Source organism: Symphodus melops (assembly GCF_947650265.1).
Source record: "Symphodus melops genome assembly, chromosome: 5".
NCBI lineage: Eukaryota > Metazoa > Chordata > Actinopteri > Labriformes > Labridae > Symphodus > Symphodus melops.
This window is the reverse complement of record NC_136695.1, coordinates 10488336-10514794: the sequence shown is the minus strand read 5'-3', so window position 1 is coordinate 10514794 and position 26459 is coordinate 10488336. Positions and strand designations below refer to the sequence as shown.

At 42.4% G+C, this 26459-nt stretch overlaps 2 protein-coding genes across 13 annotated transcripts in view; both read left to right on the top strand.

The window, feature by feature from the left end:
• The window catches only part of dop1a (DOP1 leucine zipper like protein A), a 28151-nt gene extending 15515 nt beyond the window's left edge, over positions 1 to 12636 (top strand). For all 3 annotated transcript variants that reach the window (XM_079343533.1, XM_079343532.1, XM_079343531.1), the window contains 22 exons: positions 19 to 171; positions 286 to 386; positions 1126 to 1391; positions 1540 to 3673; positions 4227 to 4338; positions 4516 to 4698; positions 5649 to 5774; positions 6004 to 6138; positions 6728 to 6783; positions 6884 to 6988; positions 7213 to 7279; positions 7409 to 7553; positions 7904 to 7983; positions 8598 to 8707; positions 8974 to 9123; positions 9998 to 10059; positions 10494 to 10646; positions 10945 to 11081; positions 11240 to 11295; positions 11398 to 11562; positions 11708 to 11837; positions 12037 to 12636. In XM_079343533.1, coding sequence (XP_079199659.1) covers positions 19 to 171; positions 286 to 386; positions 1126 to 1391; positions 1540 to 3673; positions 4227 to 4338; positions 4516 to 4698; positions 5649 to 5774; positions 6004 to 6138; positions 6728 to 6783; positions 6884 to 6988; positions 7213 to 7279; positions 7409 to 7553; positions 7904 to 7983; positions 8598 to 8707; positions 8974 to 9123; positions 9998 to 10059; positions 10494 to 10646; positions 10945 to 11081; positions 11240 to 11295; positions 11398 to 11562; positions 11708 to 11837; positions 12037 to 12345 — 4935 coding nt within the window. In that variant the 3' untranslated portion in view covers positions 12346 to 12636. The remainder of the gene's footprint in view (positions 1 to 18; positions 172 to 285; positions 387 to 1125; positions 1392 to 1539; positions 3674 to 4226; positions 4339 to 4515; positions 4699 to 5648; positions 5775 to 6003; positions 6139 to 6727; positions 6784 to 6883; positions 6989 to 7212; positions 7280 to 7408; positions 7554 to 7903; positions 7984 to 8597; positions 8708 to 8973; positions 9124 to 9997; positions 10060 to 10493; positions 10647 to 10944; positions 11082 to 11239; positions 11296 to 11397; positions 11563 to 11707; positions 11838 to 12036) is intronic.
• Positions 12637 to 13971: 1335 nt separating this feature from the next.
• Positions 13972 to 26459, top strand: part of snap91a (synaptosome associated protein 91a) — a 50808-nt gene continuing 38320 nt past the window's right edge. For all 10 annotated transcript variants that reach the window (XM_079343537.1, XM_079343542.1, XM_079343541.1 and 7 more), the window contains exon 1: positions 13972 to 14520. In XM_079343537.1, the coding sequence (XP_079199663.1) occupies positions 14391 to 14520 (130 nt within the window). In that variant the 5' untranslated portion in view covers positions 13972 to 14390. The remainder of the gene's footprint in view (positions 14521 to 26459) is intronic.

Sequence of the window (26459 nt, the reverse complement as noted above, 5' to 3'; positions counted from 1 at the left end):
TTAAATTGTTTTTTCTAGAATGTGGCTCTGATCTTATGGGACCAGTTGAGTGAGGGGACCCCTCAGCACCACCAACGCAGCGTGGAGCTCTTCTACCAGCTCCACAACCTGGTGCCCTCCTCCAGCATCTGCGAGGACGTCATCAGTCAGCAGCTCATGCACAGAGACAAGGTTTGTTCTGTTGACACTTTTACATCCCAGGCTACAAGCATGCACTCCTTCACTTAGTCTGTAGACAGATGCGATGTGTCGGTAAAGCTCATGCAGATGTGACTCTTTCCACAGAGAATACGCTTGGAGGCCCACGTGAAGTTCTCTGTGCTGTGGCATTTGACACGCGATCTTAACATGACCAAGTCCTCTCCTTTTAATCGCACATTTGACAGGTATGCAAGTCTAAGTATGGTGCTTTAGTTTTTTTGAAGTGACTTCCATGTATGAGTTCTCTACCAAGTGTCTTCGGTGTGACTCACTATGATTTCATTGTATTACTTTATTCAGCTCTGTGTTGTATGTCTGTCACATGTTTAATGTGCTGCCGCTGTCTCAGCCAGGACACTTTCTAAGTTTTCCTGGTAAAATCATTTGAAGGGGACATATTATGAAAATCCACTTTTACAGTGTTTTTGAACATTTATTTTGATAAGCTGAGTGTCTATAGACCCACAAAATTAGAAATAAATCCACTCAGTCCTTTTGTTTGTGGTCTGCATAAGTCTTACAACACAGAGAAAAATGCTCAGTTTCAAATTTCTCATCACTTGTGACATCACAAGTTGGATTCTGGTATAAAAATCTCCTCCCCTGGTATCTCCACCCCCAGCCTAGAGCAAAAACTTTTGAGCAGGTCTGCCATTTTTATTCTCACTACAGAGGAGTGATGTTTGCTCGGAACACTCGGTGGGCTCATTGGATTTAAAGAGACACACACACCAAACTGGAGCCTTCTGAGAGTTTCTACAGGGTCACAAACTTCCTCTGGTTCTTGATTCATGTTATATTTGGACCACAGCACAGATGTTTCATTTAGAGCACAGGGGGACTGTTGGAAAAGGTGAAAAAGGGGGGAGAGTATGTCTCCTTTAAAATGAAAATGAAATAAATGTCTCGTTTCTTCGTCCCCAGGTCTCTCTTCATCATGCTCGACAGTTTAAGTTTTTGGGATCCATGTACGAGTGCTGTTGGTCGGGGTTGGCTGAATCAGGTCTTACAGAGGCACGATATTGCTCGGGTGTTAGAACCTCTTCTACTTATCTTGCTTCATCCCAAGACGCACCGAGTGTCCATTCAGAGGGTACAGTCCCAACGCCACTGGGCCCAGGTCTTCCCTGAACCACGTAATCAGGAGCCATCAGAACCTATGTACACTCGGGACTCTGGCTTTTCTGATAGTAAGGAGCTGCTGATATTTCCTCTTTTAAAGTTTTACTTGCCGTTATGTGTTTTTGTCCACTGTCCTTTCTTGAGTATTTTTAATGAAGAGATGTGAATGTGCCTGATTTATATTCCTCCTTTTTTATCGTCTCATTCTCTCATTAGACTTCAGTCACATCCACGGGGAGAGGGTGTCACAAGACGAGCTCCGAGGCCTGGTGATTGGGGAAATGGAGCCTTTCTGTCTCACTGTTAACCCCTTGAGTGATAGTCTGTCTTTACTGAGCCTGAGCAGTGAGAACCTACAACTAGCTGGTGAATATCAGCCTGCTGACCAGCAGGGGGAGCCTCCGAGCTCTGAGTCCAGTGTTTCTCAGTCATCGACAGTGGGAAATGGCAGCTTCGAGGAAATCGAGGGTGTCGGCAGCACAGTCACCGGCTCAGGCCAGCAGCCTGGTTTCTCAGATGAAATCTCTGAGGACTCTGTTGAGGAGGCAGTGTCCTCGGTGATGAAAGAGCTTATAGACAGAGTTTTGTGTTTAGCAGAAGAGGATTCCCTCGATATTTCACCTCCTCCTGAAAACTGGCCTCAGACCGACACAGACAGTACATCTTCAGATACCTCAACAGGTCTCCGTCTCGACTCTGGACCACCTCCCGTCTCTAACAATCAAACACTGCCTGAGATGCTTGCTGGAGGAACTCTAGAGTTCCTCTCAGGCACACCAGCGGATATATCTGCAGAGGAGCAGCACAGAGAGGGCATCACCCGCCATAGCTCATCACCTTCTATTGTCACATTGCCAGACTGTTCAAACCCGGTCACCCTTGACCACAGCTTGCATGTGGAAGACCCTCAGGCCCGTAAACGTAGCCATAGCAGCACCCAGCTGAGCCTTAAAGGGAAGATCATGGAGAGGCTTGCAGACAAATCTCCAGGAGCAAAGCCCAAAATCAAGAAGACCAAGAGGAAAGTGGATGAGAGACAAAAGAAGATGACGAATCAAGCTGATAAACTGCGACCTCCCAGTATTTTCTTCGGAGACAGCCTGGACCTGGAGAATTGGTATAGCTGCGGCGAGGGAGAAGTGTCAGAGATTGAAAGTGACACTGGCTCACCCAGTGGGGGCTCCGGGGGTGCTAGCGTCGGGGGTGCTAGCGTCACAAGACGCAGATCATCCTCTGCCCCGCCTCGTTTCAACATCCATCCTCTCTACCAGCATGTCCTGCTCTACCTCCAGCTGTATGACTCCTCGCGCGCCCTCCACGCTCTGTCAGCCGTCGCCGCGATGTTAAGATCGGCACCCTCAGGGTTCGTTAGTGCCATCTCCACCACCAGCATCAACAACACCTACACTCCACAGCTCTCTTTGCTTCAGAACCTCCTGGCCCGTCACAGGGTCTCTGTCATGGGCAAAGACTTTTACTGTCCAATCCCCCAGGATTCACACTCGCACTCCTTCCGCAGCGCCATGTACCTGGAGATCATCATTTCACTCTGCCTCTACTTCCTCAGAAGTTACTACTCTGCCCATGTGGCAGCAGGCCCTCAAGACTTGGCCGGGAACCGGGCCATGCAGTTGACCAGCGTCGAGGTCTTAACTCTTCTCTTTAGCGAGCTAGCCAAAGTCACAGGTGGCTCTGCTAAAGGCTTCGCTAGTTTCATTAGCGATGTCCTCTCTAAGTGCAAAGTTCAGAAGGTGGTTCTCCACTGCTTGCTCTCTTCTATATTCAGTGCTCAGAAGTGGCATGAGCAACAGTTGTCAGGCGTCAACGTGGCGACTGTGGAGGAGGGTCTGTCAGAGGACAGTGTGATCAACCTGTCCGAGGATCAGATTGACAGCTGCAGCGCTGTCCAGTCTCAGCTGCTCAGACTGCTGCAGAGCCTCGTGGTTCTTGAGCACAGAGTCCTGGTGCCAGCCGATGAGGGAGGAGAAGGAGGACCTGCGGGGGGAGTCTCAGGAAGTGGAGCGACAGGAAGCGGTGCCGGTGCCGGATTCGAGATGCTGGGAGGGGAAGTAGAACATGTAAACCCTCAGCAGCCGATGACTTCACTGCAGTACCTCCATGGACAGCCAATCACAGCGCAGGGAATGTTCCTTTGCGCGGTGATCAGAGCACTGCATCAGCACCACACGTGTAAGATGCATCCTCAGTGGATTGGACTCATCACTGCCACCCTGCCATACATGGGGAGGGTGCTGAGGAGGGTGGTGGCTTCAGTCACCCTGCAGCTGTGCAGAAACCTGGACAATCTTCTTCAGCAGTATCGCTATGAGATCGGGATTACTGACACCAGGTATCAACTTCTGTATGGATAGATAGATAGATAGATAGATAGATAGATAGATAGATAGATAGATAGATAGATAGATAGATAGATAGATAGATAGATAGATAGATAGATAGATAGATAGATAGAAATAAGGGATGTATTTGATTTTGTTCTGAATGGTTACTGCAGACGGAATGATAGATTTTGTGTCGAGGGGTGATCATCAGGGTGCATCACAGAGCAGTTATACAGTCCAGAGAGGGTAGTTTGTGGTGGAGCCATTATTTTGCTGCATAGTATGAAATATAATAAATGTGGAGATTAAACAAATAAAAATTAAATAAGGTTCAGCTATATGCATTTAGGTTCAACATACAGACACATAAGTGTCATAAAACAGCTTATCAAGCCTGTAGCCACTAGATGGCACCCTTAACCAAAAGATGTCATCGCACCTCAAATTCAAACATCTCTCTGCTGTGCCAATTGGAAGTAAGATGCTTGATATTCAGATTTTAGTATGAAAGATATTTGTGTTGCATAAAGTGCATATTCTTGCTTTTTTTTTTTTTTTTAGACCGCAGTGGATGGCTCTCTGCATCCCTCCTGACCTGATTCTGACAGTCCTGGAGGGGATGACAGCCATCATCCATTACTGCCTGCTGGATCCCACCTCTCAGTACCACCAGGTGAGGGCGCCAAGCTCTCATGGCTTTTATAACTCAGTCACTGTTAATAGTCAAATAGAAAACTGCATTCTTCTGAAGAGCCATTCTGAGCTCTGGGATACGTCTCTGTTATTGATATTACCTTAAACTGTTACTTCAAATGGTTCTGAGTGTTCAGTTGCATATTTTGCTTCTCAGTTACAAGTGAGTGTTGACCAGAAGCACCTGGCTGAGGCTCGCTCAGGCATCCTCTCTATCCTCCACACCATCATGTCTTCTGTCACCTTGCTGTGGAGCGTCCTCCATCAAGCAGACAACTCGGACAAGCCAGCGGCCGCCTCTGCTGCCTCCACTTCAAACATCAACCTGGGCTCCACCAAGGTAAACCAGGACGTTTTACTCAAAATGATATCTTTTTTTCCTGCAAGTTGATTAGTAGGCTTTGTCTTGTCATAGCTGAATGCATGCCATGATGCAATCAAAAAACATGTTAAACACACAAGTATATTTCACTATATTTACAGGTAATGTCTTGAGATTCCCCCAATTAAAGAAATGAAAAGGATGTTTAACAATTGTTTCAGACAGGTTGAAATGTCATTGTCAAGCTAAAAAAAAAGCTCAAAAATGACGTGAAATGTTATTTAAAAAAAAATGGAAGAAAACCCAAAATGTAATAATTGATCAATAATGTAACAAAATGCTGAGCTCAAAACGTAGTAACCGTTGCCCTAAATGTAACAAGTTGTTAAATTTTGCCACATTACCGACCAGTTATTACATTTTGGATTATGTTACTTTTTTTTTAATTACATTTGATAGCTGAAAATCAGCTGCAAACAAATCTGAAAGAGTCGGAGTATGTTCTCAGAGAACACTTGACAGCATGTAACACCTGGATTATTGATCGGTTGATTTTTAAAATCATAACAGAGCTACGTGTCCCTGCAGGAGGAATCATTTAAGGATTGACAAAAAACTGCTCAACTTAATTTAATAAATTATAGTCTAGTTTTGAAGAGTTTTTTTTATTTTTATTTGGGCAGAACCACTTAGATTCAAACGATGTTGTAAGACTTTTCATTATTATCTAGGGTTAACAGGGTAATGGAATTCAGGAGAATTTGATTTTTGGTTGAAAAATGACAATAGCTGCTATTGTTAATTTATAACTTGCATTGAGCCGCGTGTCTCAGCTCTTTAAACTGCAGAACTACATGAACGTGTTGACAGGAGTTTAGCAGTGACCAGATGGCTTGAACTGGTTTTGTTTTCATTGTTAGTTATCAGCTGTTCAGGTCTAACCTAACTTCCTAACATGTGTGCTGAAGAACCTCCGGCAGCAAATATTGGAGCTGTTGGGTCCAATCTCCATGAACCACGGTGCTCACTTTATGGCAGCCATTGCCTACGTTTGGAATGAGAGGAAGCAGGTCAAAACTCCAGTCAGAAACAAGGTGAGTGCTTTACTAAACAGTGTTCCCACTGTTTTGTTGATTTTAGTTTGTATCATCTTGATGCTTGCGTTTTGTGCTGCAGGGAGGGGTGGTAAGATATAGATTAACAATCAGAACATAAATATCTTTAATTGAGTCTTTCACAAACAATGTTCTGAAAAGAGACTCGAGAATGTTTGTTTTTTTAGATGCACTGTTTCAATCAAAGTAAATGAACCGTGTCTCTCAGGTGATTCCTCTAGCCAGTGAAGAGCAGCTGCTGCTGGTTGAGCTGGTCCGTTCAGTGAGTGCCATGCGCACTGAGACCGTCATGCAGACTGTCAAAGAGGTCCTGAAGCAGCCGCCTGCAATAGCCAAGGACAAGGTAGGTGTTTGTTTTTTCTTTTCTTTAACATGTACAGCACGTCAAGCACTTCACAAAAGGAGATGGAGCTTGTCACTGTTAATGTAACACAGACTTTTCAGCAGTGCTCAGTAAGTCAACTAGCATCTTTTTAGCAACCAGACCCATTTCAGTACTTGGTCCATAGTGAGACTTGAACTGGTAAACCTCCAGCTCTCCAGCCAGGCCCAACACACTTGTTCACTTTCTTAAAACTGGTTGATGAAATAGTTTGAGCTCCATCTGATTTCCCTCCAGGATTTTAATGGACCTCAGGTCCATTTTTAATGATCGCTAAATTGGAAATGTGAAGAAAAAATCTGCCGTGAAATCATGAAAAGCAGAAATATGTCCATAATGATATTTGATCGCTGGTATATGTCGTGTTAAATCGGACGCATCATTGACTTGTGACCAAAGTTGCCCATCTCTGTTTCATGATCCCTGTCATAAATATAATTTACACAGAGACTATATATGAATTACAAAACATGTTTAGGTCAGGATGTTTGATTTTCAATGTCAGTGTGATGATTGATGACATAAAACTTTGTTTCTTCACTGTTCACAGAAGCATCTTTCTTTAGAAGTCTGTATGCTTCAGTTCTTCTACGCCTATGTCCAGAGGTGAGTCCAGTGCTGGCCCACACCAGTAAACTTCAAATACACACTCACTGTGTGCAGAGCCTCTAACCTCTGATACATTACATTCTTGTCTCTGTCTCAGGATCCCAGTGTCCAGTTTGGTCGACAGCTGGCCATCTCTGCTGGCTCTGCTGAAGGACTCTGTGCCATTAGGCCTGCCTGCCCCCGGACAGTTTCTTATCCTGGGGTTGGTTTCGCACTTCATCTCTTATTCTTTCACACTGTCCCCGTTTTCACCTCACAGTATCTGGGGGAACACGTGTAGAACTATTCTTCCATGTGTGCATGCTGGTAGGTTCATCAAAGTTAGATGGTCCCAGTATTAATCTGTCTGTTGGGACCACAGTGTTGTCTTGTTTGCACATTATATCTGTTAACTTCTTTTTACACGTCTCTGTTTGTCTTCTGCAGAGTTTTGAATGAGTTTATTTTAAAGAATCCCAATCTGGAAAGCAAGAAGGACCAGCGGGAGCTGCAGGTGATTACTGTTGCCACCCTGACTTCTACTCAGCTCTCAACTGTGATCCTATAGTGTTGAATAAAAAAAAAAACCTCATATTGATCCTGTTTACTTACTAAAGTCAAGTAATATTCCCTCTGTATTCAGGATGTGACCCACAAGGTGGTGGAGGCGATTGGGACGATTGCAGGCTCCTCTCTGGAGCAAACCACCTGGCTGAGGAGAAACCTGGAGGTGAAGGCTTCCCCTCAGATAGTAGTGGACGGAGCCAACCTGGAAGCAGATGTCGAAGGTGTGCTGCTTCTAAGTGTTACCTGATAACTGCTGCTGCTGTGTAAAACATGAAACGAAATGTAGGATTAAGGCTTCTACTGGAAATACGTGTTGTGATGTTTTAGGTGGCAGCTCGGTGACTGACAGTTTTTGTATTTGTGTTCACTGCAGTCTGTGTTATGTCTGCATTATAAAGTAAGGTATCAAATACACCTGAATATGAATCACTGAAACTACATGTAAGGACTCAATGCACACAACGTTTGACTTGTGAATGTTTTTACATACTTTGCATGTTTCAGCATGGCGATAAGAGATATTTGACGACATAGCTGCTACTACAGTATGTTTGCTTTGTGTGTTCTGTAGATTTAATGCTCACAGTGATGGAGGCCTCCAGCTTTACTCCATCAGTGTACAGCGTTCATGCCCTCACGCTGCTGGCCGAGGTAAAACTTTCACATCTCTGTGTTTTATAACGGGCCGTCGTCAGTCAGTGACCCGGCAAATCACTTCGATTGTGAATCCTGATTGTGTCTAACTGCTCTCTCTCACATTTACTAGCAATGGTTTGAGCTTCTCTGGCACAGCCCTGCCATACACTCACACACTCCCTCTGACATCCTTCCAGCTCCCTCCCCGCCTCCACTGTAATTATTATGAATGAACTTTAGTCAATCCGCTGCACTTTGTGTGGGGCTGCGAATGAGCCGGACAATTAAATCCTGCAGCTACCTTTTACCACCCAGGTTGTTCAGCTCAGTGCCGATCTCATTATGCAGATGTTCTCTTTGCTTATTTGCCGTTAACGGATTATAGATGGATGGATTTATTCCTGGTAATATATCTTCACTATACTGAATTACAGACTGTCTGCTGTTGGTTGGTGCAGTTCTATTTACTCTGCATAATGTATACAAGTCATTTCAAGCCAATGAATCAAAACAGGATTTAGAGATGAAAGCTTTCTTTCTGTTATTTCAGAGGAATGTCCCTCATTGTTTTCATGCTCACTAAACTCTATGTTTTAAGACTGTTTTAAGTGTTTTGGTTTACTCATCAGGTGCTGGCTCATCTGTTGGACATGGTGTTCTACAGTGACGAGAAGGAGAGGGTGATCCCATTGCTGGTTAATATCATGCACTACGTAGTGCCCTACCTCCGCAACCACAGGTGGGGATAAGAATCTTGTTTCTCATCCTTTTTTTTTTTTTTTTTTTTTTTCCTAACTTTAGGGTCCTTAAGATTTGTCTTATTTTAAATTCCCATCACATGACGGTGAGGACACAAAACAGCTCGATCAGTTAAAAAGGTTAAAAGTTCAAATGTTTTCATGTTGGGGAGTGAAGACGAAGTGCGATGAACTGCCAATTGTGAAAACTAGTTATAGATGATCGCATTGCCAGATTGATTATTTTTTTCTCTCTTTCTCCTGGCAGTGCTCACAACGCCCCCAGCTACAGGGCCTGCATCCAACTGTTAAGCAGCCTAAGCGGATACCAGTACACCCGCCGCGCCTGGAAGAAAGAGGCCTTCGACCTCTTCATGGACCACACCTTCTTCCAGATGGACTCCTCTTGCGTCAGCCAGTGAGTTGGAGGTTTTAACATGATTACACACCAACATCCTTTACAGATGACATTCATGCATTTAAGAAAGCATGATGTTCATTCGATTTTTGAGGCAGCTTGAGTATTACACAAGCTTCAACCTCCGATGTTGAAAAATAAAGCCAATACGGAAGTGTAAAGTCCTGCAGTTCATCGGGTGTTTGCTTGAAGCCGGCTACAAGAACACCTGAAGTCCCAGCAGGCAAAAAAGTGTTTTTTTAACACGTTTGCTTTTTCGATTTTAAAAAGGTTAATTTTTACTCATAGTTAGGCGCGTAGCTGACATGATTGACAGATGGGCGCGGTGTAACTTAAAACCCGCCTCAGCTCCGGCTCTACGCCTGACGTTAGGTTGACTAAAAGTTAAGATGAGACAGCATTTCCAGCATCAGCTGGTGAGCGTCAGGAGTCCACCTGCCATAACAGATGGGTGACATCACTTAGGCTTCATCCATTAATATTTACAGTCTATGCTATTACACTCTCTTATTTAAAAAAAAAAAAAAAAAACATGTATTTTTTAACCCATGTATCAACTACATCTGATTTTGTGAGTTGTTTTTTTTTTTTTTTTCATTTTAAACATGCAAATTACATGCAGAAGTGCATAACTAATATAACACACAGAATGTGCACAGGGGAAGAACGTGAACGTGTCTTCAGACAGTTTTGAGAGACGTACAGTATAAAAAATCAAGACAGGTAAAAATGGACTGCTTTTAAAAGTCAAACTTGAATGCATTGAACCTAAACTGCCTTGTCCGAATGTTGTCTTCAAACATCATTTTGGTTTAGGATACTATAATGCCTGATGTCTCTCTACATTGACTGTTATTATTTCCTCTTTCTTCAGCTGGAGAGCCATCATTGACCACTTGATGACTCATGACAAGACCACATTTCGAGACCTCATGAGTAAGCTTCACAATTAATTCTCAATTATGAAGAAGTGTAGATGTTGCCACTGGGTGTGTTTACAGACTGTTAACCTGACCTTTGTCTGCAGGGACCTGACTGAGTTACAATTATCATATCTGCATACAGTGAATACAGTGTGAATCTTGCACATTTACTTCACAAAAAGGAGCCTTAACATTTCCACTTCAAGTCAGTCCATAGCTTATATAAGTTCAAAAACATACTGAAGTCTGATTCCCGGTTGGGTCAACTCAATGTTTTCCATATCTTAATGTCAGATCGGCTTTTGTTTTGTACGTCGTAGAAAGACATTTTCTAGTCCAACCCTCAATTCAGGAAGGAAAAACTCTCCTTAATCAATCATTAAAGTCTATTCTCAATTTGAAGACTGGCAGAGACAAACAACAGTGGCTTTGTGTTGCTCTCTTCAGCTCGGGTGGCTGTAGCTCAGAGCAGCTCTCTGAGTCTCTTCACGAACAGAGATGCTGAGCTGGAGCAGAGAGCCATGCTCCTCAAACGGCTGGCTTTCACCATCTACAGCAGTGAAGTGGACCAGTACCAGAAATACCTCCCGGATATACAAGGTAAGCATACGTACACTGGACCTGTACCAGACCTACAGTACACTGTACAACACAGCCTCACTTTTAGAGAACATTTTATGCAAATAGCCTTCAATAAAGCCGAACGGTCTGCTTAATGATCTGTGCCTTTCCCATGTATATGAGCCCCCTGCAGATTAACAGACAACATTGTTTTATTGAAGTGAGTTTGAAGGTTTGTGAGCCCAACTGAAAACAAACGTTATCTTAGTCCAGCCTCTGTCGGTTTGTCAACGTCTTCAGCGAGCAGATGGTTGATAGTTTGTCTTTGGTTTTTCAGAGCGCTTGGTGGAGAGCCTGCGTCTACCTCAGGTGCCCATCCTCCATGCTCAGGTGTTCCTGTTCTTCAGAGTGCTGCTGCTCCGCATGTCTCCTCAGCACCTCACCTCACTATGGCCCACTATGATCACTGAGCTGGTAGGAGCTGGACCTCCACCATGACACTCTTTGTCTCACATCCTGTACCCTCACGTGTCTTTCTTATGTCTTTTACATATGTGCTGACCTGAGACGGTTTGACACACAAACGAACACACGCTCAATCACACATCCTCGTACGTCTTGTTTCCCTGCAGGTCCAGGTGTTTCTTCTGATGGAGCAGGAGCTGACAGCTGATGAAGACATATCGAGGTTAGTTTTCTGTTGATGTTTACTAACTGGAATGCAGCAGCAAACAAACCATAAGCTACTTTTTTTCTCAAGATAAATCATCCTTTTCACCTCCATCTACAGGACATCAGGGCCGTCTGTGGCTGGGCTGGAGACCACCTACTCTGGTGGAAATGGCTTCTCCACCTCATACAACAGCCAGCGCTGGCTTAACCTCTACCTGTCTGCCTGCAAGCTCCTGGACCTGGCCCTCGCCCTGCCTCCTGAGAGCCTGCCTCAGTTTCAGATGTTTGTACAAAAAAAAGTCTTGTCAATTTGTTGCAATGCCAGTGTTAAAGTGGATGAAATGTCAATTCTCAATTTGTGAAGTGAAAATAACTGATCATTTGATTGAGATATTTTAATTTCTATCTTGAATCCTGCCTCATTTCAGGTACCGCTGGGCCTTCATCCCAGAAGCTTCAGACGATTCAGGATTGGAAGTGAGACGGCAGGGCACTCACCAGAGAGAATTTAAACCCTACGTGGTCCGACTGGCCAAGCTGCTGAGGAAACGAGCTAAGGTATCTCTCCTCCCTCTGTCTGCAAAAAGGTTATTAATGATGGAGACAAATGACTTTTTCTCTCTCTGAAGAGTGTGTTCAAGAGTTCACGAGTGTGTTGAAGCTTAGTTCATTTCATTCTTGCCGCTCCCTCCCTCACCTGATGGCAAATTAATTTATCTGCTTGAGTAATTAGTTATCCGTTTCCCTCTCCTTTTAGAAAAATCCAGAGGAGGACTGCTCCACTCGAACCCTGTCCTGGGAGCCAGGTCACCTTATGCTGACCCTCTACGTGATCCGCAGCATGGAGCAGCTGCTGCCTTTCTTCAACCTGCTCAGTCAGGTGTTCAACAGCAAGGCCAGCAGCCGCTCAGGTCCCTCCTACACAAACAGCCCTGCCGACGCCTCCTTCCCTGGACACAAGGAAGGCCACAAACTGGAGAGCCAGAAAGTGTTCTGGAGCCGAGCTCGACAAAACATCGAGGAGATGGTAGAAAAAGACTTTCTCGAAGGTCTCATCAAGACGTGAGACCACAGACGGGGGAAGGGGGAGAATTAACCCACAACTGATCAACACTAGTGACAAACCTCAACTTTACATTAAAAAACAATGGAACACAAATGGGGAAAGAAGTTTGTACATGTTTTGTATTTATAATAATTTTACTTTTCAGAAGCTATTGTATTTAATTTTAATTATTTGTATATAAGGAGCAGCTTTGATGACTGACTTTTAACATTTCATGTAAGTCCTTCTGGACAATGTGAAGATGCTGTGCCATTCCATATCCATGAGACTTAATAAAGATTTTTAATGGAACGTTTACATGACCTGTAAATGTATTTACACATTATGTTTCTAGTGGAATATATCCTGAGCCAGTCACAGTGCCAACCCTCTGTTTTAGCCTCATGTGTTTATTTTTTGTCCTTAAATTGAAATTACAGGAAGCAAAAATGGACTTCAGACTGATGGAACATAACAAACTTACCAACTACACAGTTTTTCATGTGGAGATTAAAGGGAATGTGTGTGGATATAGCACGATGTACTGACAGACAAGAGGGATACAAGTCAAATAGGCTGTGTTCACAGCAGATATTATTACTCATCTTTGTGTCTAAGTAAGATGTGACAATGAGCTAGTATGCAACACATCAGAACCTGAAGGATTTAGCAGCATACTCTTATTTGGTCATTACTCTATTAAAACATAACTTCATTGTTGCGTTGTTATGTAGTACACCAGTTAATATCTGGTACACAAAGAATCACCTCAACAGATACTCAATGCAGTTTAAAAGCACAGGAAGCTACAGCCACCAACATGGTCATGTAGTTCAATCAAACCAAGTTAAACATTTAGAAGCTGAACAGTATAACCTCCAGTAAGAGGAAGAGGGGTTCAAATGATTTAATGTTTGATAGAATAATATGACTTTGTGTTGTTGGACGTTTTACCGGCAAACTAGTGAATAACTGGCTCATGGCAAAACAATCCTCTCATAGGAGAGCAGATCAGTACCATGGACAGTGTCAAAAGCAAAAGTCGACCATCACGTAGACCTACTTCCGCTTTCCAGAGTTTCTGCATCACTGATCAAAAAGCAAGATAAGTGAGGCAGCATGCTTCATATGACCTTCATAGTACGATAGCTGCATGCCAGGAAACAAGCTTGGCTGTATTAACCCTTTATAGTCATTCACATCCTCAACCTCCATCTGAGCTCTCGTCTCCTCCCAGGTCTCGCGATGGAAGAGGCAGCAGCAGGGTTGGTAATAGGTTTCTGCGTCACCTGACTCAGAGGAGGGGGCGGGGTTCCGTGTGCAATATAAATATATTAATTATTATTAAACCACCGGATGTAAATCCATCGCCATCGTTGGACCAGCGTTGAAACGTGAATTGCCGGGTCTTGCAGGCTGACGTGTGGCCGCTGCATCGAGAAGGGCTCAGCAAGGAAAGGAGCAGGGAAGTAGAACCGCTGCACTGGATGGTGGGGGATGATGTTGCCCTGCACGACCCGCTGATACACAGGGACTGTCGGACTGCTGCTGGTGCTGCTGAGGATTATCCGTGAGGCAGGAGGAAGGAAGACAGGGAGGGGGGGGAGGCAGGCAGCGAGCATCATCCAGAAGGGAGCGTTTTATAGTGAGGCTCCCCGACAAAAAGGCGGAACAGTAAGAAACTGGACGAGAAATAAAAAAGGAAAAGAGCTTAATTTAAACCTGTGCGAGGTTTACAGTTGGATATTTTCGCATGCTCAGAATAGTGACAGTAATTGTCAAAGGATAGCCTCCTGATCTATAGGGAGGGAATTCAGTTCATGATTGTTCCAGAAACGCAGGCACATCCAACCCAACTGACCAGTTCCTGCATTGTTATGCAACTACATCTAATTGTATAGAAAGTGTAGGCCTACTACTACTTGTTTTTTTGTTCGTGCTGAGTTTTTTGTGGAGCATTTTGAGGCCAGCTGGGATTACTGAGGCTGGTCCTTGATTCTGGTGTTGGTGTGGGGTAGGACTGTTTTGGACGCTTGATAGTCGAGGGTGAAGTCCACGGAGAGAAGATGTCGGGTCAGACGCTGACAGACCGCATCGCCGCGGCGCAGTACAGCCTGACGGGATCCGAGGTGTCCCGAGCTGTGTGTAAAGCCACCACACATGAACAGACAGCTCCGAAGAAGAAGCACATGGAATGTAAGTTGTACATCTATAGCAATATAATCGTGTTCATTACTCTCTCTCCTATCCTACCAAAATGTGTCCTTTCGACCCTCCATCCATCATCCTCACCATGCACAACTAGGCCAAGCACCACAGCCATGATGGTTCCTCCCCCATCTTTTCCTCCAATGCGCGTTAATTTGCTTGAAGGGGCTCCTCGTGCGGCCACACTGTGCGCACATGTTTGTACACACGTGCATTACTGTAGACATCTACTGCTTTAATTTAGACTTCAATTAGAGAAACCTAAACCTACAAGACTGCCTTACAGGACAATAACCTCATACAGTATATGAAACAGGGCATCAGTGTAGAGAGAGATGAGAGGGATGCCAGACAAACATTGGTAAAGCTATTTAAAAAGACAGAACTGACTGGACACTGCCTGTCTGTCTCATGATACTTCACTGCAGGTGAAAGATTCAAAGAGATGTTGCTGCCAAAAAAAAAAAAGCACAGGCCTCTTGTGCCTTTTGTAGTGCACAGAGGTTTTTGGCACTGTCAGAACACGGCCTCACTGACTTTCTTTCTCAGTGCAATTTCTTGATTTGTTGGCACATCACTCATAACAAACAAGGGAGGGTAAATAGGTTGTGTGCAGTTCAATTTCAAAAGATTGAAAAGAGCTGGCCTGTTAAGAACCAGGAAAGGGTAAATCCAAGACACAAAACATATACAGACTTTATTGCAGACAGTTGCAATTTGTATTGTATTAGTATTATCCCAATCAACATCGAAAGATAGGGTATTTTACCGAAATGTATAAAGAATGGTGTTCAGACTCACAAATCGTATGGCAATGGACATGAGGAAGTAAGTGTTCTGCAATGCAAGAAGACCAACAAAAGGCACCTCCTCAGTGTCTGAATGCCTCATCTCATCACATCTTTCTAAATGATTTTGTGTATCAGGATATGTTTCAGGATTTACATTGACTCCATGCACTCATTTGACCCCAGCAACCTTATCTCCCAATTTGGCTTGATTCATATCTGGCAGGATAAAAACCCCTTCAAGGACCTTTTGGTTATCGTTTTGTGAAAGTCAGGCCAAATGAGGCTATGGAATTACTATCAACATCCAAAGGTTCTTTGCTATCGCATTACTGGTTTTGGCTTAATTGCGGTTTATTCTTACACTTGCAATAAAGCTAAACATCTGTGTATAACTTTAACCAGCCACACATGCTCCATTTTAGTAGCAAATGAGCTCAATCAAGTGATAAATCATCAGCCTTTTTAAGAAACCTGTGCACATTGACAATGAAACAGGAGATATACTGCCTCCAGCTCATAGACTACATATAAGTAAAGGTGAAGTGTAGCCATAATTAAGCTCAGGTCTACAAATACTTAGTTTGGAGGCCTTTTTAAGTAAGTAATCAAATATATTTGGCAGATTGTTTGGGATCTTATAAACTACATGTCACTACACAATATACATCTAATGTTTCTATCACGACCAGACAAGAGACTCAAACGCACGACTCAGGGGTAAAGGTAGTGTCACAATCTGTTCATTTGCAGGCAGGGTTCGGTTCACGGTAGTCAATCAGTCCAGGCAGATGTAGAAAAACGGCAGGCCGAAAATCAAGGTCAAAAACACACCGGGTCAGATCAGAAGGCTAAACAGAAGAATGCTGGTAACGCTGCTACGAAGAGACAAGACGAACTGGCACAGAGTGAGGGGAAGGCAGACATTAAATACCGAACAGGGGGTGGAGTTAACAAAACACAGGTGAGACACATCAGGTAATCAGCAGGCTGGGAAACACTGGGGGAAGGGCATGCAGCCAACAGACCTGAAACGAGACACAGGGTAAGTATTAAAGTAAAACACAAAACAGGACATGATACATGAGGGAAACAGAAATAAACAGAACACTTAACCCGGGGATGTGACAGTCTCAGCACCATTGCTTCGGTTTAAAATCTGAAGAAATGGCAGCAAGGTTAAGTTGGCTAAACGAAACCAACTTGGGGAAATCAATCCACATGTCTGTTTAATGTGTCCAGACCAAAAAAATTAACTGAATCGTGAACTGCTTTATAATCAAAGCCTGACAACATGCCAAAGTTTGAGTCAGCTCTTTGCTGTTGTGGTGAGATCAGAGGAGGCACTGGCCTCCACAAAACACTTTCTCATGTCTCCTAAGTAGCAGATCAAATAACTTAGACTGTGAGAATAGATAATGTGATTCCACTACACAGTTGTGACAATCTTGAACTCAAGGTATCATCTTAAACTATCAATGTGTACATTCATGTGCTGTTTTATTAAAGGAGGAATCTTTTTGTGTCATTTTAAGGAAGTATTTCACACATTGTCTAAACTTAAAGCCAGAATAAAACACCTGAAAATTCACCTCTCAAGCAAGTCATGATGAAACATTAGCAAAAAGGAATCATACGGCTTCTCAATGTCCCGCTAAGTCCCCTTTTGCCGTCTATTTCTTGTGACCAGAAGTCTGATTCTGTCCAGTAAAAGGAAAATGAAGTGTATGAAATGAATGCTTACTCAAACTGTCCTTAATGCAACAACTTCATGATAATGTTGAAAAAAACATGCCATGTCATGCCATCCTAATTTATGATCTTAGCTTTTAGCCACAGTGATTCAGTTCAGCAGAGATGTTGTAGCCTATGAGGTGTTAATAAGCTATAGAAAGTTTAAACCACTGAATTAACCTATCGTTGATCATCTTTTCAACCTAATTACTAAATACAGACAACTTGAAGAAGACGTCAGTACTGCATTTGAGGTTTCCATTTTGAGTTTCATGCTTAAAGACTCATTTGAAGGAATAGTTTGTTTGGTTCAGCTGTTTGGTAAACTAAAAAAAACATCTAGTCTCTGACCTCCAATAAAGACAAAGATCTTCAGCATCAGTAAAACCTGTTTCACCAGATCACCAAAACTTCACAGCTGTTCCATCTTTGCTGTCATAGAGCTCCCATCTTAATGCACACTGCATAATCTATTGAAGACATCCCGTTATCCCAAAAAAATGTTTCATTTGTCTCATAAGGTATTATTCATTTTGACAAAACTGCATTTATAGATATGACATTTCCCTTAACTTTGCTGATCATATAATCAGTCACGTATTATGAAAAAAAACTAATTCTGGCTTTGCAATTTGCACATAGTGTAATAAGTTTTATTCATACATGTTTTACTGTCTTTGACTGCTGGAAATGATGACTCCTTTAACAATCATTTATATCAATTAACCCCACCAACCGGCTAAGATCCTGAAGATATGTCATTGATTGGTCTTTGACTTCTTACATTTTGGATTTCTTTTTAAAATTATGTCTGTGACAGTCTTGGAAAATTAATTGGACTTTAATGAAACAGACATTAAGATGGCTGACAGATCTTTTTTACGTGGCTTTTTTTAAATTCTCTTAGTGAGTTTCACTGATTGATAACATAATTATTATTAGTTGCATTATTATAGTCATAAATCTAGGCAGATCTTATAGATATCTACCATGGTACTAAAATAATCTCTAATGACTTGTTCCTGTCTCAGCTAATTGCGGGTGAGTTGTTCAGCTAATCCATTTCCGGTGACATTCAGAGAGCAGGGCAGTGAGATTCTTTTGCTGTGATACCAGAGCATCAGACAGAAAGAGGAAGAACTGAGAAAAAAACAGAGCTTTGAGACCAAACGATTGATTTGAAAAAAAGTGAATCCACATTTACTATTTATTTTAAGAGCCTCTACACTCTTCAGTTTAGAGCTCAGAAGCAGCACAGACTGCCTGACACCACACATGCCACAGTGTTTCTTACAGAAGCTGCTCGATGTTTCACGGATGAACTGACTACACGTATGAGCGTGTTTGTTTGTGTGTGTGCATGTACACACAAATTCAAAGAAACACAGTTGCACAAGTATGCTACATGCATGTGCAGCTGGTACAAAAAGAAATCCTAAGTATCCAAATTAAAAAAAAAAATTCTAGCTAATAGCAGGGGGGTGCAGAGGAGGAGGTGCAGCTGTATGTCAACTGTCTTCAAGTCGTAATCGTCAGGATAATTGCGGTAGACAAATAAGTCCAACTCAACCTCGTATTTCAATGCTTTTACGAACAACAGCTCCTTCTATTTCTGCGCTGTATAGAAAAAACAGAAGGGCTTAAACTAACATACCTCCTGTGATTTTTAGAAGTGCAACGTTTGTTTGTATTGTGCTAATGCTCTGTCAGAAAGCTGCTAGCATGGAAGTGCATGATACAGTCATGATACAGACTGATATTTAAAGTAATCCCTTATATTACCTACAAAGCCACAATGTTCCCAAACAAGACTGACTACCTGGAGTTATATTTAACACCTGTTACCGTGTGTTAGCTTGGCATTTTCTGTACAAGATCAGCAAAGGGATAAGTCTGATCATTCGATCCACAGGGGTTGCTAAGATCAGCACGATTTAAACGTTCTTTGCAGTAGCTTTAAATATTTATAAAGATATATTGGGAAGAATATGTTTAACACACTTGTTAGGCCTGGTTGGTGGTGCGGTCCATTTGGGCTACGTGTTAGTGAGGTGATGGATCAGCAAGACACAGTTGGGAGGAGTCGTTTCCTCAGTGATCACTTCTCCTTTTGATTAGGGCACAAGAATTTAGTGTTTTAATTCAAGAACTGTGAATGAAAGTAACACTTGCTTTTAGACTGAAACACACCAAGAGCAACACCTACCTTCAACAAGTGGAAAATATACAGTGTGTTCATACAAGTAGTACTGGTTCTAAAGAATACATTCGGATAACGTCACATTGTTTATTCAGGAAGAGTGCCGTCCTTTTCCAACTAAAGGATGGAGATTTGGATGATCCTGGTGCAGTCGTGTGACCATCTGGCACGCTGGCAGGGAAACGAATCAGGGCTACAAAAAGGAGAGTGAGGAAGTGCACCAGCTCGCCATGCATGTTCACTGTGACTGAATCATATGAGTTGGTGATGTGTGGGATGAGAGTCAGACAGCGCCGTTTGAAATATACATTTTCGATTCGTAAGTGATCACAATTAAGCACAAGGGGACAGCGAGGGGTAAACGGTACCCTATTCCATATAGCCAACTTAACCTGTTTACTGACACACATCCATCAGGACATTGTTTAATATACTGCTGTTGTTCTGTTGATTTGGAGGGATTGGACGAGGTGGATTACACAACATCTGGCGTACATCAGTTAAATTGATAAACTGACTGCCTTGGGCACTCTTCGACCATGGCTGCTGTTTAAGGACAGTAGAACAACACGCTGCTTGATTTGCTACCTTTATCAGCTGTTACAAAGGGATTACTTTTGTACAAAGGGCCCATTTTGGTTATCCCTACCATCAGACGGCACCTGAATGTGACACAAGTATACAGCATTTTTACGAACTCAGAAACACGGGTAAACTTGGAAGCAGTATTTTTCCCGGTTGGCAGAATAACAAATAGCAGCTTCTTCGTGTGAATCTGAATGTCCAGAGTATGAATCACAGAACATGCAGGATGTGATAGACCAGAAGGAGACAGCTAGAGAACAAGTGTAAGAGGATCTGAATGTCTGCCAAATGAAGATGACTCTGTTTCCATGAGACAGGCCACTCCACTCCTGCTGCTTCTACTGTAATAGCCTCCATCTTTATCTGCATCTACTCAGATGCCTTACCTCTTAATGCGCCTGCTGTTTAGAGCCTGCAGCTTTATAGCTTGAAGGTGGTGTTTTTAAAAAATGCATGATATCATTTCCCCTCTCTTACATATACAGAACATTTAAACCTTGACAATATTTATCGCGTTGACCTTGGTACTGATTTAATGTGCCTGTCTGTTTCCTGCAACAATTATCACCAGCTCTACTGCCACTCTGCTAGTCACGCCAATTAACAGGGTTTTTTTACACAGTTATGCAATTACACTCCCGTCCAGCAAATGCAGGATACAGGATACATTTGGTTTGTGTGTAAAAGTGTGTTTAGGTATTGAAGCGGGGCTGAAGAAGGCAGGAGGGTAAGCTGTGAGAAACATAAACAGCATGCTGACTCGCCTTTGGCTGCGAAGGTACTGTTACGACAACATGAGTCACCATCAGTGTGTTTCTGCATATGAGAGGCTGACTGTCGCTTTGATATAGGGGGAGAGGAGGAAAAAGGGTGGGGGCAGTTGATAGTCTGTGAAATCTCAGGCATGACAGCGTGGCTTCATGGAAAGTTTAAAAAAGATAACAACATAGATATGAGATATATACCGTAAATTCCGGACTATAAGCCGCTACTTTTTTCTCACACTTCGAGCACTGCGGCTTCTACTCCGGTGCGGCTAATGCATGGATTTTTTATGGGGGACAATGAGCTTCTGCCGCAAAAACATTTGACTTCGTCACGTCGGATCTTAATATCAGTCATTTTGCGCTTCATGCACGCACCCTCATCATGGAAAACACACGGAGAAATACATATGATGTAGCTTTCAAGTTAAAGGCGATCGACCTGGCTGTCAAAGAAGCTAACAGAGCTGCTGCACGTTAAGATGACACTGACAGCGACAACAGAGACTGAGGAAGTGAGTAATGAAGTCATTCTGAGGCAGTGAATGGATGGACTTTTTCTTGTGAAATATATTACGGTCATCTTTTTCATCAGCCGTGTTACAGACACCGTCGGCTAGGCTTCGTATTGTAACGGTTCATGTTGTAAAGTCAGTAGTTGATAATGTGTTCATAATTCCGATTATGTGGAGAGTCAGTGAATGCACCAGCGAGAACGTGTTGAGTGGCTGTATGAGAGAACGCTGGGGGAGAGAGTTGGATTGTTACGGCAAGTTATGGTGTTGTTCTCCGCTGTAAACGGCGTGGTCACGGCCGACAGTGATCGGGTTATTAAAAGTTATTATTTGAACGCTCTCGTCGTCCTTTAACGTCCGTACGGACGCTACAGTATTTGCGGATGTTACCGGTAGCCTACGTCTGTGTAAATAGCTCTTGTTATAGCGTGGACACCTGCGGCTTATAATCAAGTGCGGCTTATATATGTACAAATACATTTATTTACTTATTTTTAGCCGGTGCGGCTTATATCCAGGTGCGCTCAATAGTACGGAATTTACGGTAGATATATAACAGAAATATGAACTTGTCAATTATGTCGATCTGAAATTTGAATTTTTTATGAAGCTTAAACACATAATTGAATTATTGTTATGGAGAGTTGGATGAAAACATATGTTTTTCACATACCTGTGAAATGATTTAAAATAGAGTTAGCCTACAGTAGCTCGGTCCAATGTAAAATCTGCCCAACATTTAAAGCTCATTAGTCATTTTACATGTTATCAGGATACATTGTAACTTATTAAATCGTATTATGACCTGACTTATAAAAACACCTTTTACTGCAAAGTTCTGATTATTTCTATGATAATAAATCAGCATTCAGATTATATTTTTTGCTTCAGGTGTTAAAAAAGCCTGATGTGTGAAAAGATTTCATGTCTCCTGGCAACTGCACTCAGTCGTGTCTGCAGGCTGTCAGTCTAAAAATACTGATGATGAAAATCTTTAACAGGATTTAGACAACCTGTGGTTAGTGGTGAACAAAATATAGACGCTCAAAGAAGTTGCTGTAGGTAACATCAGAGAAATGCCATTAAAAAACATGCAAGGGATTTTTTTGTTTTTTGTTTTACCCTACTGAACTCGCTGACCTAAAGTCAGCTCAGATATGTAAGAGACATTGGGACTGCTGCTTGTTGTTTTCTGTGCTGCTTCAGTTACAATGAATTCTGTTTGGAAAACACAAAAACAATTTAACAGACAGGTTGCATGCATTCAAGTCCCTTAAGAGTTTTGGTTATAATGTTAGTGATATTTGTACTAAAGGTCTTATTTACATTATCATTAGGAGGCTATGTGCACTTCTGAGGTATGCTAAAAATCTTCACAGATTCTTTCTAACCTGCCAGCAACTACTATGGATAAAAGAAGAAGAAAATTACATTTTTGTTTTATTTATCAGCTGCAATGAGGGAGTGTTTCAAATAGTATTTCTTTTCCTTTAGTTATTCCTCATGTTCTTCAGTATCTGTTTCCCCACCACTCCCACTCTGTTTTTCGTCTTGTTTACCACTCTCTAATAATATTGTTCAGTTTCAATGCACAGAGAGATGTAAGGGCCCGGCGTGTGTTGCAGTGCTGATCTCTCAGCGGGTATCCTCAAAAGCCTAGAGCCTCTTTAATGTGGAGCACTGTGTGGGAGGTGGACTATTCAACCAACAGTGTGTGTCCAGATTAATGAGCTGGGAGCAGGATCCCCATACAGCTGATATCAGATCATTATCTCTCAATCTGAGGAGCCCATTCAAGTTGATTTGTTTCTGCTGTACCCCCCCCACAATTTCATGCCTCTCAAGTCCTTAGAGGTTGCCCTGCCTTTGAGCCCTCAAGTCAAGGATAAAAACATCAATATTACAGTGAAGACATATCTATGGGGGATTTATTGCACTTGAGTGAACAGAGGTGCTTTAGGCTGAACAGTATGTAAGTAATATGTGTTGTATGCTGGTAAAGAGCAAGCAGCCTTTTCAGAAGCTCAGAGATTTTGGCTGCATATCAATAATGCAGCAAGACTTGGGTTTCCATCTGTTTTATTACCCTCCTCAATGCTGAGTTCTGCTCCAGGGCCTGGTTTGAAAAAAAATATATATATATCACTGAAGAGTGTTCCCCCACTGACTAGTACACCAAATACAAGAGGAAGGTGTAAAGACATAGTTTCACAGAGTTTGGGAAAGTTTGGAAAGCTGGTTGGAAAACTAGTTTAAGAACAATAATCTTTAAAAGGTTGTCCTAAATGTTCACTTTTTGGCCAAGTACCGTTCATGATATTGTGCTTAAAGACAGAGCTGTTGCTGCATTCAAAAGTCGTCATGCTTAATAATTCAGCCTGGTCTATTGTTGTAGTGTAGAGCTTGTAAGCTTTGGTATTTAAAATGTTCCAGGATAACGAGATAAGAATATGTTGACTATGTTTAGCACGTTTTTTTTTTTTTTTTTAATTCATCAGCATTAACCATGAGAAGCAGGTTAACATCATAGTCCCTGGAATAAAAGTGTCATGCATCCCTGGCAGTATTTTTTGAGATGTTTGAATTACATGACATTATTCAATATTTACTTTTCACCTCCTACCTCTTCTTCTTGGGCCCTAGACAGACCTGTTGCAGCCCTCACACTGTTTTTCTCTGTCAGAAAAAGAAGCCCAAACAGTCGAGAATCTAAACTACCTTGGCTGCATTATTTTGTTCAGGATACAAAGTGGATATCTCTCCATGACTCCTCCTTTGGTGCAGGAATATACAAGCCTCGAGCCAGGACTTTCTATTCAGACAGTGAGGACACAAAGCCTTATGAAGGATAAACGGCTAATAAGGGACAAATGGAGCTACAGTACAGACACAAAATAAATGCACACAGCAAAAAGATTATAGGCGGCTGATTCTCAGGAGCTGATACATTTTTAATCAGGACATTAGTAGTGAGCTGATCATGGCGCTGGTGGAAAAAAGTAGCCCACAATAAGAGTAAGAGTGACCCTTCAACACAGCTGGAAAAGGCTGATCTGTCCACCAGGTAGAAAATATGTCATCCAGTCACTGTATGGCTACTTTGTTAAATGTTTTAATGCGAGAGGTTTGACTGCAGACAGGCAGAAGTCTATTTGCTTCTTACTGAATGATGGAAGAACAATGAACGCTCCTGTGCTGTACGAGAGCTCATGTTCACTCACCATGACCCCACTTGTGCCTTTTGCCAAATTGTATATCCCTGAGAAAAAATGAAGGGCTTGTGTGCAGGTCTGTTGTCTATACTATAGTCTAGTATTTATCAGTTCATGAATGCTGATGGGTTGCTTCTAACTCCTTTTTTCTCTCTTTATTACGAGATGTAATTATTGATGCATAAGTCCAGTTGAATCATAAGAGAAAATGTCCTTTATCTCCTTGAAATGGTAAATGGACTTGAGCTTGAATAGTGTCCTTCAGTTTGAACTAACCCTATTCATACACATTCACCGCTGACACAGCAGTGGGAGCAATTTGGGGTCCAGTGTCTTGCACGAGGAAACATTAACATGCAGGAGCGAAGGATTGTACCCCACACCTTCCACTTGAGAGGAAACCTACTCTACTACTGATCCACAGCTGCCCTTTAAATGTTATTAAACCTGTCGTTTTTATCCCACACTGTACTGTACACAACATACTTTCCACATCTTAAAAAACAAACTGAACAGATGTGGGAATTTCTTGAGCTACATCACAGCAAACAAACTAAATATACTCCAATGGCTGAGTACAATCTTACTGAAAACAGCCCTGCTATCTATGTGCTCCAGCAATAGCAGCAGTATTATGTGGCATGCCAGATTTCTCCTCAGATGTCACTTCCAGCCTCCATGGTGTTAGGATCCCACTAGTGTCCTCTTTTGTGAGGCTGCCACACTACATTGGTGCTATGCTAGGCTGGGACGGAGTGCATTCTGGGTATTTTTTTCTCCCCTTGTATGTTGCTTGAGGGGGAGAGGAGCTATAAATAAACCCTGCACTTTCATGGTCCGTTCATGTGTAGCTCAACAGGGCATCACTCATGCAGCATGGCTTGCATTACATGCTGCGTTCTCACATACAGAGTGTACGCTTTTACTGAATGCACCACTCCTCATGAGTCATGTATTCAACACCACTGATCAGTATAAACCTTTAAATAGAAAAAAAACAAACATTTCCATGATGGAAAATAACACGTTCAGGGGATATACAGTATGTATGAGAGTTATTATGTTTCTATATGAATTCTGTGTTGAATCTTTTAGTAGTGTTGGTGCTGGTATGATTCATATACCAGGCTTCGGCTAAATGACCCCTTTTCGGGACTGTGCAACTGCCACATTTCAAAGGATCTTTCTGCATCCTGGATGCCACTGGAGAGAGCCCGTTGCCTTGGAAACCACCTTGGCATGTCCCCCGTGATTCTTATTCCTACATTTATGAAAAAAAAAAAAAATCTTAAAGGGAGAAAAAATGAGGAGGATGTTGCATGTGTGATGCAGGCTTATGTAGCGTATATTATGTTTGTGTTCTGCTGTGCATGCTTGGCAGTTTGCCTTCAGTCATACTCACTCACAGAAGCTTTGACAGCACTCACTCATATTCTAAGGGTGCTGTGTAAAATTAAAATCTAGTCCTTTCAGTTTAAGCTGGGTGTGGTAAACGCTGCAGTGCATCCAGAAGTATAAAGTGTCAGTCATCTGACACGTTGTGGGTCAATAGAGCACACAGGTCCATGATGTGATAGCAGAAGATCTCAATCAATACAAGCCTAGTAGGTCTCTCTCTAATAGGATATGCCTGGAATAATGTTTAATTTTACTGTAGTTGATATTCTTTAGAGACTATGATGCCACTTTCAAAGCAGATCAGAATAAATGCTCTCTTCAAAGGCTCCTCCTTCATCCCTCTGCCCCCCCCCCCCTCACCTTCGGTTTCACTAGCAGGGTTGTTTGAGGCAGAGAAAGCGGCAGACATTAATAAACATATGAAGGCAAGATTCAGCAATAATAACACGCAAGTCAATCAATGCCCTGACCCTGTAGCTTCAGGCTTAAAGAGTCGGGGTTATAATGACAATATTTGTCTTTATAGTCCAACAGCATGTCAACATCAACAAAAGCACGGAGAACATACTGAGGAACAGAAAACATAATGCAGCAGTTTGATTAAGTGCACGGAGATGGTTGTGGTCGCGAGTGCAGACACTTCATGCACTGTGCAGCAGTAACAGAAATCAGTAGGCTAATTCCAGCAAAAAGACTTAAATTGAGGAGTAATCATTATTTAAACAAATATT